Source organism: Alternaria viburni, assembly GCF_023758015.1.
Source record: "Alternaria viburni strain BMP 2772 chromosome Unknown scaffold_13, whole genome shotgun sequence".
NCBI classification, from domain to species: domain Eukaryota; kingdom Fungi; phylum Ascomycota; class Dothideomycetes; order Pleosporales; family Pleosporaceae; genus Alternaria; species Alternaria viburni.
Genome location: NW_026055782.1, coordinates 578,203 through 595,158, shown reverse-complemented (window position 1 = coordinate 595,158; position 16,956 = coordinate 578,203). Strand labels below are relative to the sequence as shown.

The window sequence follows — 16,956 nt, the reverse complement described above, 5'->3', positions numbered from 1 at the left end:
CATACATGGCTGAGGCGCGCGCGGTTCCACAACCCGGAAATGTCGTGATGGAGGCTCAATATGTCGGCGGGGCGCGACGGCAATCTATAACAATCTAGCCGAATTGCACCACCATCTTGAAACTTGCTCATCCGCTCGTCGCAACGTCCTTCCGCTAGTGATACCTATATATACTAGTCACAGCTCCTCTCTTCGCGGTTGTCAAACAAACACATCCACGCCACATCGAAGCCCCGCGACCCGCACTAAACCTCGGACTTTGCCAGCAACACCACCTACAAACCTCGTACATCATGACGCACACCTACAAGTTCAACGTTGCCATGAGCTGCGGCGGCTGCTCTGGCGCTATCGAGCGCGTCCTCAAGAAGCTCGAGGGTCAGTTTCCGATGCAGCATGCGCCGGCGGTCCAGGAATAACGTTCTAACTACTCCACAGGTGTTGAGTCGTACAACGTCTCGCTCGAGAACCAGACCGCCGAGATCACCGCCGCCGATTCGCTATCCTACGACACCGTCCTCGAGAAGATCAAGAAGACTGGCAAGACCGTCAAGTCCGGCGAGGCTGACGGTGAGGCCAAGGACATCTAGAGAGTGCAACGTAGCATGCACCTACGACAGCCTTTTTTCTATATTGTTTTTGGGTCAACGAGCGATGGATTTCACGGCTGTGTTTGCGCGCACGCTCTGGCTTTGAGCTGCCGCCACGGCCCTCTACATCTGGTGCGATTTTGTAGATGCAGCGAATAAATGAAGAATACCCTCCCACCTTAAACCCACATCTAACTATATGAGATGCCAAAGTCGCTTTCGGGCGCGATGCAGGTCAAGACATGAACAATGTAGCACGTTCGAATCATTTCAGGGGGTTCCGATAGAGTCAAGAGCGGTGCACACGCGCCATCACAGTCCCCAGTGTCGCGGCATCTCGGTGTTCCACCAGATTGCTCCTGCCCCAAGCGGCGCGCAGACGTCACATGCCACGAGCTGAAGCCGGGTCGCCACGCATCATCGCGAAGCCACCGTATCCAAGCTCCCCCATTACAATTCCCATTGCTATCTTGGTCACAACAAATCTCCGGCCCTGATGTAATTCCACGACAGCTGACCAGCAGAATCTGGTGCCTGAGCCCTAAGGCGCTCCGCCGGACCTCTTAGCCTTGAGCTCAATCTGAACGTCTCCGACTTCTTCCTTTAACTCCGCTCACAGCCACCGTCTAATCATCTTGGAGTTGTTTCAATGCGTTCAAGTGCTTATCCGCGTTTTCGGCGCTCCCGTTACGCGTGCCGCTTACCGAACGCGTTCGTCCACTGGCATGGATGCGAATTGGGATGCCTAGTCTCTCATCACAGCAGTTTACGAGTTGAAGAACAGGCAGCTACATCTGAACTGGAGCCGCCATAGGCGATACACGTATTCAAATTGATTCGAACGCAAAGCGATATGGGCCTGTGTACGCCTTGCTGCACGATCGCGAGTCTGGTCGGGAGCAGTCGGTGCACGAACGGCTTCTAACCGGACTGAGTCAGCGAGCTTCCAAGGGCACCAAGGGGCTGAGCCGCACCTCACTAATGCAGATCATCGTACAGTGGGGGATGCGTATCCGTATGACGCTTGACAATACTCTTGCCCTGTTCACTGCTACCTTGGTTTCAGGGATATACGAGAGCTTACTGCCTGGAGTGTATAAAGCCATCCTGAGGCCGCACGGTAATATTGCCATACACATCAGCTCATTTGAGCAAAACACCAATTCATCAGTCAAGTTTAATCTCCACTCCATCATACCGACCGTCACAATTCCTCATGCCGTCTCCACCAAGAAGCGCAATATCATTCCCAAGTCAGGCCGACCTCTTCTATTTCTGCACCACCTCATCAACCTCCGAAGAAGACCTCAACATCCACTATGCCCCTCCATCAAAATCCTCATTACGCATCGGCGTGCTAGTACTCAGCAACGACCAAATCCAACTAGCCGACCTAGCCGCCCTCGACCTCCTCGCCCTGGTCGGAAGAAACAGAATCAGCAGAATGCACGCCACGGCATCCGCCCTCGATTCCGCCGTGGACGAAATCGACATTCGATATGTCAGTGTGACCGGAGAGGGGAGTTTTCCTGTCACGGCTGGCACGCGAATGCCGGTGACGGTGAGCTAAAGCTTCGAATTGCTCCGTATCGAACCCACGAATCGACACGACAACACCCAGCCCACCCATCTATCCATCCATCCATACCCTTCCAAACAGCCATCTCCTCTGGCCAAGAAGAGCCACCCTTTTTGGTCGATGCTGGATTCGCCTGGTCTTGACTGCCTTTTATAAAGTAGTCATCTCTGACAAGTCTGGCAGGGAGGTAAAGGTCAACAACGAGCCCCTTACCCACTATTCGCTTCAACTTTTTTTTTCCGAGTACTGCGACTGACGTTGGCCTAGAACTCGTTTGACAATGCGCCTCAATTCGACATCCTCGTCATTCCTGGATCCTTCTCAGCGACCGCAATGCCGGTAGAAGCTACCTCCTTCCTCACCTCGCAATGCCTAAACCCCAATCTCATCGCCATCATGAGTATAGCCTCTGGGATCTATCCCCTCGTTCAAGCGGGCATCTTACACGGCACACGAGCTGCAGCACCCAGATCGCTACTCCCTCTGCTGCAGCAACAGTATCCCGAGACGCTGTGGCAGCATGGCTCCTGGGCCCGCCACGAGAAAGTGTGGTCGAGCAACTCGGCTGTTTCGGCTCTCGATATGGTTTCCACGTGGATGCGCGAGTACTTTTGGGATAGGAGTGAGACGGTTGATTTTGCGCTTACGGCGGCGGGTATGGGCTCGCTTTATGACTATAATCACTGTGATTATTGATGATTTGATGAGCATGGTTGGCATGGAATGGCGTTGTTTTGGATATCATCTCAACTCTGTATAACAAGGGCACTGTTTTGGGCAGGAATGAGGCGTTCTTGGAATGTTATATAGATTTGTAAGAGATTTTGTCGCAGATATGCATGTGGAATCGTGACTGAGCTCCCATGCCAGTTTGCAGCCACAGAAAGCCATGAAGGGCCATTTTCCCCCCACATGCGGACTTAGTCATGTATAATGACCCATAACCACCCCTTGGTTCCTTCCGACGGGTTTCCGAGCCCGAATCTCCTTACCCAAAACCATGCATAGCCATAGCCATAGCCCTAGCTTGGTCTTCGTTCCGCCAGGCACTCTCCTTGACCTTCTTCTCCCGCCTGAGCTCCACCGTAGAGTCAGTGCTGAAGCTCGATCGGATGTGGGCTTCATCACAACTAGGCCTGTCGTCCCCTCCGTCTCCATGGGTGCCGTTGACTGCAGCCGTAGCTTCGTGTGTAACCTGGCCCAAACTGAGATGTATGGACGACATAAGTAGAGCGTCTATATCGGTACTATCGATTGTTTCGTCGCCACTATCCAGACTCATTGCTGCTGACGCTAGGAGGTGATGGTGCGATGCCAGACTGCTCGCTTCGCCATGCGTGGAACGCAGTTCGGAAGAGATGCTACCGTCGCCGCCTCGCATGTTGATGACGGGATGAGGAATTGCATCGGTTTGTGCGCGGATGCCTTGCAGCCAGGCCATGGTTGTAGCATCTACCGTTTTGTGGTCATAGTAGGTATTGAGACGTGAGTGGTACGGATATCCCAGTGTGGGATTGAATGGTAGGACCTCTCCATCGCGGCGACGGACGTATAACTTTCCCTCGCGATCTGGTGGACCGAAGCTTGTTTGCGGTATCCCTGCTGCGTCGCTGGGGGTGAAAGTGGGTTCCGGTTGGTGGTACGGGGAAGAGTTGGAAACAGGAACAATCGGAGGCTCAGCGGCTCGCGTTAGAGCTTTTGGTGATGGCGAACGTGCGCGAGGCGGGTGTTGAAGCCGTGTAGCACCTTTCAACCGAGCAGCGTCTTGAGACGCAAAGTCGATGACTTGAGGATCTCCAGTGGACGTCTCATCATCTGTTTTTCTTCCCCACCTCCCTCTCCTTTTCTTAGTCTCCACCTTCTCGACTTTCTTCGCTCTCCTGCCTCTTGGATGCTCCCAGCCCCTGCTGTCCGACTTCTTTCCATCATCCCCACTAGTCTGCGGCCGATCGCGGCTGAATACAGTCCTTTGTTGTGGTGCCGGAGTTGACATGAACATCCCATGGTTTGCTGAAGAGGCTTTTCCGCTTCTTGGCCACCCAGTGGCATCGGCACTCATTCCCGACTGCTTTACCGGAGGCTGTCGCTGTGAATACGTCTTGTACTTGGGATCTGAAGGAGCAGCGAGGATCAGACGTGTGAGTTTTCCTGCCTTGGAGAGGACTGTTTGTAAAGAGTGCTTGCGCTTGATGGAAGCTGGCTCAAAGGCTGCTGGGGCTGGCACAACAGACGGGTAGCCAATCTTGTGAATGCGATCGCCTTGCTGTTGGGGTATGACCTTAGCTTTAGCTGTGATAGGACCGTGGCGAGGCAGATATTGCGAAGGTGTCGGTGAGCTGGTAGGGCGATAATCGTTCACAGCTGCCGGGCGCTGCAAATCATGCCGTCTCTCGATATGCTGGCGCCGCATTACTGCAGTGACGCTGTCGTCAGGTGAGATAGTGTCCAGATCAGGCTCTCGCGATCCCAGTACCTCCTGCTGCTGCCGCCTGACGTCTACGTCGCGTCTACGATCTGCTTCCTCGTGCCAATCTCGCTGTGCTTGTATACGATGAATCTCGCGCTCACGCTCAACCCTCCTGTACACATCCGTCTTATCCAAATTCAGAAGGTCAATTAGCTGATCATGGCCCATGTTGGCGGTTACCACGGAGGAAATTGGATGGCTATCGTCGGTGTATTCGGAGGCATCATCATCATCGTCATCATCGGGAGGATCAGTTCGCAGAAATCTGGGCGGATTCGGCGGAGGGAGTCTTGGTGGCGGAGGAGGGTTATTTCTATCCCATCTCTTCTTGTCCCTCGGACTGACCAGATGACTTGGAGTTGTGCCATCAATATACGGAGTCTCCCGTGATCTTACAGCATCCCATGGCCTATCTTCAGTCTTCTTTTCCGGTTGTGAGGGGCTTGTAGAGCGGCGCACATCGTCGTTCTGAGAGGAAAACGCACTTCGAGAATTGAGTTGAGCGAGAGCCTGGTCGATACGAGGCGAGCGATGTCCATTCATCACTGGTACATCAGCTCCGCTATGAGTTGTATGATGTGCTCGAACGGTAAATGGGGCCATCTCCGGGGATTTTGGTACGAGTGGGGATAGCTGAGCCCCAAAGTACTGATACAAGACTGCATCAGCACGAGCTCGGGGAACAGAGCTATCGTCCGTGCCTGCAGAGTCTGGCGTATTCGAGCCTGGCCTGACGTCGCCCCCTCCAACAGGAAATTGACCATGTCGTCTAGTGTCAATAGGCGACGATCTGGCTGGCAGTCCTTGTGCTGTCCTTGTATCGTCACCATTGCGAGTTGTGGAGAAGTGCGATCGCACACTTCGCGCCGCCTGACTTTTCGGGTGCCCAGCTTGATTGATTGTAGGTGAGTCCCGCACAATGGCATCCTTGCCAGTCAGATGTGGCATAGAAGTTGAACCAGGGCTTTGATCAGAACCTCCAGTATCGGATGTCTTCCACAGTCCCTTCAGATTCCAGCCACCACCACGGAGACGCACCATGGGTGGCGATTGACCCTGATCTAAAGAGACTCGGCTTTCCGGGATGGCCTGCATATTCGGCGACATTGGAGGAGACTGCGGGGCGAAGTAGTCTTTCTTGTTTGAAGGTATGTAGTTACCGTAAACATCTCTTCCGTTATTCAATGGGGACACCGGGCAAGCAGGTCGAGCAAAAGGGCTGCTGGGTGGTGTATACTCTTTGTTACCGGTCGACAGGGACGTTGGTGGGAAAAGTGAGAGGGCAGCGTGTCTGGGAGGGAAGGAGCGCTCAGAGTTGCTGGAGATCTGTCGTGGAGGATCCGGTTCCTGAGGCTCAGAGGTATGGAACCCTTGTGCCAGCCAGTCGGACACTTTCGTATCCATCGTCTCGACACTGTAGTCAGAGGATGGTGAGCTGTGCTCAGAGCGCGTTGTGTGATAAGTGTGGATGGCAGAAGGTGGGCCGTCGCGACTTCCTTGTTGTCCCGGCACGCGCCCTTGCACCACCATCTGCTCCACAGCACCTCCGCTTCTCTCACTTAGTCGCAATGGTTCGGGATAGTTGTCTCCATCGCTCGCTTCATATTCGAGTTCACTGAAGCAGCCGTCTCCCGGAGCACCACCACTGTCATTCTTGAGCCCTCTTTCAGTCGATGTATCGCTCCCTTCCCAATCATCCCAGAGCAGACACTCTCTCTTGTCACTCATATCCGTTCCCTGCAAGTTAACGCTGACCAGTCTCTGTTCTGTTTCCGTCAACTCGCGGTCAAGTTCGTCGAAAAGGATTTGGGAGGCAGGAGACGATGGAACACTAGTTGCATTCGTACGCCCAGAAATGATATCGCGCAGCCTCTTTTGATATGCTGAGCCGTGTCGTAGCCGGCTGCGGATAGGGATGGGTGGTGGGCTTATATGCGGCTCTGCGGGAGCGGTACACGGAATCATGATGGTGTGCCAAGACAATGGACACGATTAACATGCAGGGTATATAGCCTAGCAAAGGGTGTGAAGTCTAACGCGTGAAGCATGCGCACTTTAGGAAGGGTGCGCCTGCATGATCGCGGAACCAGGGTGAGTGGCGTGGGCGTTTGTCAATTCCAACCTCAGCGAATGGGGCTTCGCTCACTTGAAGAATGTAGACACGTCAACTCACCGTTATTGGCGGTGCTCATGACTTCAGGGTATGCGGCGCTGCGTTTGCGACGCTGACCGCCCTGTTGGCATGCTTTGTTCAGGAGGCCTGGCAACAATGCACCTGTTAGAAGCAATGCTCTCCTAGTAGTATATTTAGATAATCATGTAAATGGTGCCTCTCAAACAAGTGCTAAATCTGCTCGCACTTGTGACAGCCTATAGGAAATCAACCATATTGCCCTACAAACGCCAAAGCTTTGATGCTGACAGTGCCCGAAAATGCTGCCCTGTGCGTACAAACGTATGAACAAACAGAACAGGAGTGCTCACTAGGATATCTCCACTCCTAACCCATGACTAAACGCCCGGTAATGATGCCGATCGGTTCCTGTGAATTGAGAGACGAAACGCAGATATTTACCGTCACTCGACCTCGTTCTCTATCTTCCTACCCTCATTCTTAAGCTTCTGGTGGACGGCTTTCAACGACTCGAATGTCAACATGGTCGTGACTGCAGCAGGTACAGCACGGACCATGTTAGTTCCCATTCCGTTGTAGAATGCTCTCCATCCCTCTTCTTGGAGGATGACTGTGCATGTTCGCAGGATACCACGATAGCGGGGTAGATTTATCATGCCATCCGACGAAGCCGTACCAGGAGGGCGGGTATGAAATCGGTCGTGCTGACCTCCTCGAAACGATACATGATTATCGGAGTGCGAGGGCAGCGAACGTTGCTGTGTTTGCAGGCGCGTGCGCAAGACTTCGTGTGGATATGTCGCCGAAGTCGCCGTCATCTTGCTCAAGACTGTTGCCAGCGCAATAGCAAACCAGTGCACATCCTCAGTCTTGCTGTCTGTCTGGCCCATTTCCAGGCCAGTAAACTTCATCTTGAGGAACTCGTATAGCGGGAACTGAATAGCGACGTGGGTCAGGCCGAGGAGCGCAGGTGTAAGTCCTGAGTAGAAGGAGGCAATGCCTTCCTTGAGGTACATTTTGCGGAAGGCGTCAAAGGTGCTTGTGTAGTGCCATGGCGGCCGGTGTTCGGGAGATGCGCGGGCGCTGACCTGGGACATGAGTCTTGTCTTGACGACCCATATGGGATTGGTAACTAGTGTCGAGCAGCCGCCAGCAAACAACGAGGCGATGGTCCTAGCGAGCCATTTGTTCTCTGTGAGTTCAGTCTCGTCAGCAACAGGAACCCGGGTGCCCGTGTGTATTACTAACCCATTTGCGGATAGAGAACATTTTTCGTAGATTCATAAGTGCTCATGTACACGGCCCAGGTTGGGATGTACCCAAGCAGCATGGGCCCGAGTCCTCGGTACAGGCCGCGGATACCATCCTCGATCCATATGACTCGCGCAGTACCGGTGAGGCCTTTGTACACTGTGCGCGTTGGCCCGGTGTATGTCCTGGGGCGGAAAGAGCCTTGCGCCTGCAGGCGGGTCTTGATAACATCGAGCGGGCACGTCACTATGCCCGAAGCAACTCCGGCAGACGCTCCGCACAGAGCATTGACGGAGCTGTCGGGGAGCTTGGAGACCCTGACGGCGAGGGCGGCAACGGGCGAGCTCCAGGTGCGCTGCTGATTTGGGGTGGACATGTCTCGCGGTTCAACTGTCACGGCGGAAGGCGCATACCGGTCGGAAGCGTTAGGCGGGGACGGCGGCGCGGGTTCGTGTGTCGACATGAGGGGTACTGCCATGGCCGACTTGTTAGAGAGCTTGAATCAGAGCGCGGGGCGGGAGGGGTGGGCGCATACAGGCCGTCGTCCCCTGTGCGGTGCCTCAGTGTTGCGGAAACCCCGCAGCACTTGAGTAACACGATGACTAGCGATTGTTCGGCTCCATTGACAGGCGGACGGGCAGTGAGGGAGTCGTGGTGAAAGCGTTCAGTCGCGTGCGGGCCTCGTGCCAGGATATGCGCTCGGAAGCCGGGTGTGAGAGGGCGGTTGTGGGCAGACGTCAGAGCTAGGATGGAGCACGAGTGAAGTTGCTCTGGCGGGTGGGGACAGGCCGCTGATTAAGACCAAGGCCTGCGGCGGGCCAAGCGCTGCCCGCCGGCCTATTGGCGTTCGCTTCTTTCGCATTACGACCTCACCACCTCCGACCGTCAAAACTGCAATTGACGACAGCACCCGTCTCGACCCCTCCGATCCGCCGTCGAACACCCGCAACCATGTCTGCCCCGTCTCTCGCCCCCTACATCATGAAGCGCCCGTGGCTGCAGCGCTGGATGAAGCCGCTCGCCAACTGGTACTGCAACGCCGCCGGCTACAGGCAGCTCGGTCTGAGGTACGGAGCCCCGATCCGGACGCGGTGTATACACGAATACAGAAGGAGGCCGTGGAGAAAATGGACGATTGTGGAATGATGGGCTGACGGGATTTGTGATGCAGGGCCGATGACTTACTCCCCGAGGAGAACGACGTAGTTCAGACCGCCCTGAAGCGTCTCCGACCGCAGGAGGCCTACGACCGTGTCTTCCGTCTGCGCCGAGCTTTCCAGGTACTGCCGAACAAGACATACAGGACATGGCAAATGTGGCTAATCTGCGGCAGCTCTCCATGTCCCACCAGCTTCTGCCCAAGGAGGAGTGGACTAAGCCCGAGGATGTAGGGATATCGCTTCAAACCCGAATACCAGATGCTGACAATGCAAAAGGACACACCATACCTCGCCGAGCTCATCACAGAGATCGAGTCCGAGATGGCCGAGCGCGAGGACCTCGAGGCCATGGTCATCCAGAAGAGGCAGAAGAACGCCGCCCAGGCCACCGGACACTAGAATGTATATACCGAGTCTGGGGGCATCAATTGGAGCTTGGTGGATCGAGTCTGAGGTTGCGCAATAGATTGTACCATACCAACACATTTCGTACAGGACTCCCCTCTGTTGCGCCTGGAAATACGTTTCTTTTTTCCGATATGATTTCAAGAGCTGTTACGAATGCGCGTGTGCTCAGCCGTAGGCATTCGTCTCGCAATCCATGGAAAACGACTGATTGGGGACGTGGCCACGGCATGACGCCCAGTTTTGGCTTCGGGAAGCAACGCTCAGGTACAACCGGAAAACGATGAATGACATGCACCTTCTTCGCACTCAAGAAAACAGCCAAACATAAAGTAATGAGATACTGCACGACATAGACCAAGAACATGGAATTGCCGTGATGACAGATGCACAAAGCATCATTAACTAATCACCCTAGGTTCGAGACATTGGTCTTACTCGGCATGCAGAGGCCAACCTGCAGTACTACATAGCATTTGCTGTATGAACGTGGATCTGGAACTGCAAGTTTCTAATGTGTTCTTGGCCACCACGATTAAATACTCGAACACAAGGACGCATGCAAATCCCCAGAATTATGTGTACTGTGCACGAGTAAGCTTTTTTGCACCTCGCCATGCTTCAATATGGAGCGAGTGATATGCCGATCATGTCGCATCCGAGGAATGCGCAATGTCAGGGTTCTGGATATGTCAGCGCCACGCTGTCATGTGCCCAGGCGTCAGCTCAAGAATAGCTTCCCACGCATCGCGTCAAGCTCCCCACTTGCGCAACTAACAACACGCCCTCTCATTGACCCGTTTTCATGATTGCAATAAGAGGTTTGAAGCAAAGAGTACGTTGTCGCAGTCTCGCAGGCGTCCCATATCCTAACCCTATGACGTCAGACCATCCCATTCACCAGAACGGTCAACCACCTGTACAACCCTCACACCATGTCTTTGAGACGTTCCGCTCGCGTCGCCAGTAGTATTACGCAAGTGCCATTGGATGCCAAAGTTCAGAACGGTGCTGCAAAGTATGAGAAAGTTGGCAAAGCGAGTGCACCCACGAAGAAGCGCAAGACCGTAGCAACATCTGCGCCAGTAACATCGGACGAGACGAAGAATAAGGTTACTGCGAATGGAAAAACAAACGAAGACAAAGTCGTAGACTCAGCAGATTTACCTTCATCCCTCCCTACGACACCGCTCCCCAAGAAGCGTAAAACAGCATCAAAATCAGCAGCGTCATCAGAATCACCACTCAAACCACCCCCTTTCACACCCACACCAGCCGGTGCCAGTATCTTCTCTTCAGCCCCCGCATTTTCACCTTCAGATCCCACCACCCGTCCAGCAGAGCCCCACACAACAAACGCCCACCTAGCGACGCCCAACGGATCCCACGTTGTACAAGCGTACGCATCCTCTCCCGCGAAACCCACCGACCCTTCTCCAGCCAAGAAAAGGAAAGCAAAGGAACTTGTTCCACCAGACGTTGGTGCCATCCCCCCCGCGAGCACGGATATCGATAATCTGTTGAAAGAAGCAGAGGACTTTCTTATCAAGACGGATCCTAAACTGGAAAAGGTGGTGCGAGGGCATCAATGTGGGATTTTTAGTCCGGAGGGGCTGAGGGAGGTGGTGAGGCCGTTTGAGGCGCTGGGGAAGGGGATTATTGGACAGCAGGTATGTGGATAGTGATATGAGTAAGCTGGTAGATAGAGTCTGGAGCACACCTTCGCAAGTCATATACAAAGAAGGCTTTAGGATGAACATGCAGAACTAACCATCCCCCACAGGTATCAGGCCAAGCCGCCTCATCCATCCGCGCAAAGTTCACCGCCCTCTTCCCAGACACCCACCCGTCCTTTCCAACGCCCACTCAGGTCCTCACAAAGGACATTGCAACGCTGCGTACAGCAGGTCTCTCACAGCGCAAGGCCGAGTACATCTACGGCCTAGCCGAGAAATTCGCTTCTGGCGAACTCTCAGCCGAGATGCTAGTCAGTGCCAGCGACGAAGAGCTCATCGAGAAGCTAGTAGCTGTGAGGGGCTTGGGGCGATGGAGCGTGGAGATGTTTGCTTGCTTTGGGTTGAAGAGGATGGATGTTTTCGCGACGGGTGATCTGGGTGTACAGTGAGTTGAGTTTGATCGCTTGAGAGACCAGCGTGTGCTTCTTTGACGGTTAATGTGACTGACTTGTTTGCAGACGTGGTATGGCAGTGTACGCGGGCCGCGATGTGAATAAATTGAAGAGTAAAGGTGGGAAGTGGAAGTACGTATTGTTCATGATGTCTTCTCGCATCAGTGTAAGATGTACTAACGGACGCTATGCAGATACATGACGGAGCAGGAAATGCTCGATATGGCTTCCAAGTTTTCGCCTTACAGGTATGTTGACCTCAACTATAAGTTTCTCATGACAAGTAAACTAATATTGTTCTCTGCTGCTAGGTCACTTTTCATGTGGTACATGTGGCGAACTGCCGATGTGGACGTTAATGTCTTGCAAAAGACTTGATTGTCGGGAATAGCTTTCCCATGAAGAAGCGTTGGTCCTTGCAGTGAGATACGCATGTACAGTATGAGGTCTATGTGTTGTAGTGGAGTCGATGATCTGTTTGGTGGAGATGCAATGTGGGTCGGGGACGGTAGACTACGACGTACATCCATCGTGGATGGGCCAGGTGTATTATATATCAACGCTCGACATTGGCTACTGCATTGGTATGCAACAGCTTATGGCTTGCTCGCAATGATAATGCTCTTGCCACGAATATTTACAAACTGTTGCTCCTGTGTAGATGTGGGATGAAATGTTGAAGAAACTCAGTATCGAGACAGAAAGTGCCAAGTGTATGAGGCTCTGTCCCTTCCATATGGGCAATGATGTCTCGCGAGTAATTTGCATGTAGGCAGATCGAGAAATGTGTTGTAGTAAATTGGAGTGATGTGATAGGACCGAAACAAGAGCAGCCTCTGCTGATGATCCAGCGAATATCTGGGTTACCTGAAGAGTGGCGCAAAGTTTGTATGCGAGAACCGTCAGTTCGTCTACTCGGCTTCGTGTTTCCTTCGAAAGTGAAGTGTTACTGATCTACAATGTCCCAAATGCCCATGATGTTCGAAGTCGCGAATTGTGGAGGGATCAGAGACGGACCCACTAATCGGCCAGAAAGGCTTATTTCAGTACAGCCGCAAGATGAGGTCGGAAGCGAAAAGCGGCGCGAATGAGGAAGGCTGCAGCGCTCGCTCCTTGTATGTAAAAAGTAAGCTCAACGAAACGATATTGACCGCGGGCATCGTGAGGGCGGCAAAGTGGACTAATATATAGAGTTGATGACTTCAGCCCATCGATGGAAGACTCGAACACCTAGCTCTCAGAGGATGATAGATCGTTTCACAATTGTACATGACCTCAGAAATCTATTCACTGTTACTAATGTGTTCCTCTGTACGGCAGTGCGACTGTTGAGTTTCTTCGTTGTAGGAGGTGGTGGGCCATTCTAGAAAAAATCCGAGACTGAAACAATTGTAACTGCCGACGTCATGGCAGAAAACACGACGTTGTGCGTGCGCGCAAGTGGACCTCTGGAGCCCCAGGCTGGAAATGAGAGGTCAATCAATGCGCGTCAAGCAATAAGCTTGGCAGGAAGGATCGAAGGTGAGGCTGTCGCTTGGGGTGGACGATAAGCGAGATGGTTCATCGCAACAGCCGTCTGGAGAACTCAAGACCGAAATGAAGCGCAATGCAGATGTTGGGGCGAAATGGATATAAAGGAGAGGCGAGTGCACATGGCCGAAAGCAGCAATGGAGCTCCAGCGCGCAAGGTCGTGGTGTAATTATAACCGCTGTTGGGGTTCGCATCTCATGAGATTGCAACGGCTGCGCTATACCTAACTCGGATCTGGCCCATCAAGGGTGTAACCGCATTGAAACCATTGGACAGGGGTGGCGGATATAGTAAAAGGCCGCGTAATAATCCACGGTGCTTGTTGTGTTTCGTGTCGGCCAGACAGTGGCAAAAGAAGACTCTGGATGGGCGGGCATGGAGCGAAGGTGCCGCATTGCCGCGTAGTGAGCGGTTACCAGCAAAACTAACAGGTCCGTCGACGACGGATGGAGACGTTGGGGAGCAGCGGAATGGTGCGGGCACAGTAGCGGACGGCCGTCTCCTAGGGCGACAGAGCGGCGATCCAGACGCCACCCCTGTTGTTGAGGCTCACGCATGAGAGGCTGCTGTTTGCGGACGCTGCATGGTGCTTATCAGGGCAGACATCAGGTTCAGAGCTTGAAATTGGGAGCAGCGTGCTCGGCACGTGAAGCTAAGAGCGACAAGCAGCGTGCGGTGGCAGGCGACGGGCGACGGGCGGCGAGGAGGCATCATGGATAATGGATGCAGAGCTGTGGTAGCCCTCGCCTGTCAAACCACTCCGTCCGCGCGCTCGGTACGGCCGCCGTGGTGCAGTCATGGCAACACGATGCGGGTAGCCACGAGCGTGCAGCATCCACGGCACTGCTGGCGGTGTCGTCGCGCGCAGGCGGCGAAACCATCTGCACCAGCAACCAGTGCGTGGCCCCAGGCCCGCTTGCAACATTCACTCTGGCTTGCTTGCTTGATCGATGATGGTGGGCACGCTCTGGCCGCCTATGATCTCCACCCGGCCTCACTAGCGTCATTAGCGGCTGCCCGGACTGGCACCACCGCGCTCCCCTTTTCTCGCGCCTGCTCCCATTAGAATGCCCTCCTGCCCTTTCTCTCTCAGTCTTCACCCACACTCGCTACCGACGACCGCGCCTTCTTGATCGCGTCTCTGGGACTACTCTATTTAATACTGCCTGCTTTACTTGTTAATTCTTCCCCTCGCTCCAGCATCTTTCCACGCTCGACAACTAGCCCGCAGCACCCGCACAACTGAAACCGGAACGAGCAGTCTTAATATCCCAGGTCCGTGTTGCCAGTCCACATTTCTCAGTCGCCTCGTGGACGCGCCCGCTGACTTTTCCTCCCAGTTACCACACCACTTGCACTACACAAAATGCCTTCCATGATGAAGATCGCCCTCCCGGCCCTGGCTGCTGCCAGCGGCGCGTACGGTATGCTCTCTAACACCAGACCGCGTCAACATTGACTGACAACACCCCAGCTGCCTGCAGTGTCTCCGCCACCACCACCATCCAGAATGCCGGTGACGCCAGCGCCATCGCTTCCTGCTCAACCTTCTCCGGTAACATCGCCATTGCGACTGGTACCACCGACGACATCTCCTTCCCCGGCGTCAAGAAGATCAAGGGTGACTTGATTGCCGACACTGCGACCGAGCTTAAGCAGATCAGCGCCAGCGACCTCGAGGAGCTCGACGGAGAGATGATGCTCAACGACTTGACCCGTCTCAACGCCGTCAACTTCCCCAAGCTCAAGGCCATCGACTCCATCAAGTGGAACGCCCTGCCCGCTCTTCAGGAGATTGGCTTCACTGGCGAGGTCACCAAGGCCAACAAGGTCGACATCCAGAACACCGCTCTCCGCTCCCTCAAGGGTATCAACATTGAGGAGGTCGACACTGTCTTCATCGCAAACAACGGTTACATAGATGAGATCTCCATGCAGCTCGGCAACGTCTCCACGTCGCTGACTCTTGCCGACAACAACGAGGCCGTCAAGGTCGAGCTGCCCAACCTTATCTGGGCTAGCAACCTGACCTTCCGTTTCTGCGGTTCCGTCTCAGTTCCCTCCCTCGAGCGCCTGAACGGCTCCCTCGGTCTTTACAACAACGGTTTCGAGTCCTTCTCCGCTCCTAACCTTACTTCCGTCGGCGAGGCTGTTGCCCTTGTCGCCAACGAGAACCTGTCCAACGTCTCTTTCCCGGCGCTCACCAAGATCTCCGGCAACCTCCAGATCGCCAACAACTCCAAGCTCATCGAGATTGATGGCTACCCTGTCCTCAAGAGCATCGGTGGAGCTTTCGACATGAGCGGTAACTTCACTGAGTAAGTTTGCCTCGTATTCGCTGTACAACATGCCTTGCTAACATCTGCCAGCGTTACCACCCCCAAGCTTAACAGCGTCTCCGGTGCCTTCAACCTCCAGTCCACTGACAACGTCACCGAGACCTGCAAGACCTACAAGCCCCTCAAGGACAAGAAGCTCATCGAGGGTGGCTACAGGTGCGAGGGCAAGCTCATCGACCCCGCTGGTGAGGGCCACAAGGGTACCAAGCAGGGTGACGGTGACGACAAGACCGGCGCTGCCACCACCCTCAGCGCTGTCAACGGTGCCCTTGGCCTCGCCGCCATGGCCGCTGTTCTCCTTCTCTAAAAAGCTTATGACGCTGGCGTTCCATCATAATTGCATAGACTACCCCCACCTGACTTTCTTTGATAGCGTATAGCATCAAGCGAACAGGCGCTGACGCAGGAGTTCAGCATTTGAGGACTGAAGGGGCATCGGGGACGGTTTCATGGTTCAACATGTAACAATTGAATGTATCATTTGGCTACGAGGGTCGAGCAGCCTGTTAATTCGCAGTACATATATGTCTGCCCCGCGACACGGTGTGCAGAATTGCAGGAGGAGTTGCTTTATTTGGGATAGTGGCATACAGTCTTTCTTAAATCTGCTCTGCGTTTTCTTGTGATGGGTTGAAAATAACATGTGCTTGTCTGGAAATCCTACGTCACGCATTGGCCTACGAGCTTCACCGCCTATGACTTGAACTTTGTTTTTCGCCGAACGGATCTTTCAAATGTGTCATGTCTGTCCATGTCGTCTCATCAAGCCTTCACAGTGTTTCTCAAAAGGAGGATGAAACGCCAACAGTGGTGGGTGCTGGCGCATGAGCTTTGACCTTATTCACGCGACAGACATCGATCATGTCATAGTGTTGCCAAAATTAACTGACAAGTGCAAGGGCAAGCGCTCGAAGAACAGCTAGGGCATCTTTTGGTGCATTGTCGAGTGTGGCACAGGAGCTCAGCTCAATCCATCCTCCCGCATAACTTGATCCCATACGTTCTGAGACTGTCTTGCGCCGCTAGTTGGCAGCGCACCAGCAACGACGGCCATGTATTCCGAGTTGAATATATTATACCGCATCGTCGTTTATACCTGAATTCTCTTCCGGCTCTTGAATACCTAAGACGAGGCTTTCATGTCTCGAATACCTAGTTCAGGCATCCCTTCAGTTATGGGTGGTAAGACGGAGAGCGGGCTCTAAAGTGCGGGCCGCAGTCACTAAGTTCGTATAACAGATGATGTGGGTAAACGAGTGAGCTTCTCTCGTACATATCGCAGACATGTCCCATGCACGACATTCTGTACCACGCAGCTTCTTTGTTAGGAGCCGGGGCGCCGCCGATTTGGTGTTCCCAGCACATGCTTTCA

At 53.9% G+C, this 16,956-nt stretch overlaps 7 protein-coding genes across 7 annotated transcripts; 5 read left to right on the top strand and 2 right to left on the bottom strand.

Annotated features, from left to right (window-relative positions):
• Positions 1-293: 293 nt before the first annotated feature.
• J4E79_006571 (uncharacterized protein) lies at positions 294-590 on the top strand (the record flags this gene model as incomplete). The annotated part of the gene is made up of 2 exons (XM_049355441.1): positions 294-378; positions 439-590. The coding sequence occupies 2 exons, from the start codon at positions 294-296 to the stop codon at positions 588-590; spliced, it is 237 nt and encodes a 78-aa protein (XP_049210114.1).
• Positions 591-1,806: 1,216 nt separating this feature from the next.
• On the top strand, positions 1,807-2,865 carry J4E79_006570 (uncharacterized protein; the record flags this gene model as incomplete). Its single annotated transcript, XM_049355440.1, has 2 exons — positions 1,807-2,151; positions 2,437-2,865. The coding sequence occupies 2 exons, from the start codon at positions 1,807-1,809 to the stop codon at positions 2,863-2,865; spliced, it is 774 nt and encodes a 257-aa protein (XP_049210113.1).
• Positions 2,866-3,157: 292 nt separating this feature from the next.
• Positions 3,158-4,804, bottom strand: J4E79_006569 (uncharacterized protein; the record flags this gene model as incomplete). Its single annotated transcript, XM_049355439.1, has 1 exon — positions 3,158-4,804. One exon carries the CDS (start codon positions 4,802-4,804, stop codon positions 3,158-3,160), a length of 1,647 nt encoding a protein of 548 aa, XP_049210112.1.
• A 2,409-nt stretch (positions 4,805-7,213) lies between these two features.
• Positions 7,214-8,499, bottom strand: J4E79_006568 (uncharacterized protein; the record flags this gene model as incomplete). Its single annotated transcript, XM_049355438.1, has 2 exons — positions 7,214-7,962; positions 8,019-8,499. The coding sequence occupies 2 exons, from the start codon at positions 8,497-8,499 to the stop codon at positions 7,214-7,216; spliced, it is 1,230 nt and encodes a 409-aa protein (XP_049210111.1).
• A 473-nt stretch (positions 8,500-8,972) lies between these two features.
• J4E79_006567 (uncharacterized protein) lies at positions 8,973-9,580 on the top strand (the record flags this gene model as incomplete). The annotated part of the gene is made up of 4 exons (XM_049355437.1): positions 8,973-9,088; positions 9,193-9,301; positions 9,355-9,408; positions 9,458-9,580. The coding sequence occupies 4 exons, from the start codon at positions 8,973-8,975 to the stop codon at positions 9,578-9,580; spliced, it is 402 nt and encodes a 133-aa protein (XP_049210110.1).
• A 941-nt stretch (positions 9,581-10,521) lies between these two features.
• On the top strand, positions 10,522-12,092 carry J4E79_006566 (uncharacterized protein; the record flags this gene model as incomplete). Its single annotated transcript, XM_049355436.1, has 5 exons — positions 10,522-11,256; positions 11,370-11,707; positions 11,781-11,846; positions 11,909-11,962; positions 12,026-12,092. The coding sequence occupies 5 exons, from the start codon at positions 10,522-10,524 to the stop codon at positions 12,090-12,092; spliced, it is 1,260 nt and encodes a 419-aa protein (XP_049210109.1).
• A 2,519-nt stretch (positions 12,093-14,611) lies between these two features.
• On the top strand, positions 14,612-15,891 carry J4E79_006565 (uncharacterized protein; the record flags this gene model as incomplete). Its single annotated transcript, XM_049355435.1, has 3 exons — positions 14,612-14,669; positions 14,720-15,563; positions 15,615-15,891. The coding sequence occupies 3 exons, from the start codon at positions 14,612-14,614 to the stop codon at positions 15,889-15,891; spliced, it is 1,179 nt and encodes a 392-aa protein (XP_049210108.1).
• Positions 15,892-16,956: the final 1,065 nt, after the last annotated feature.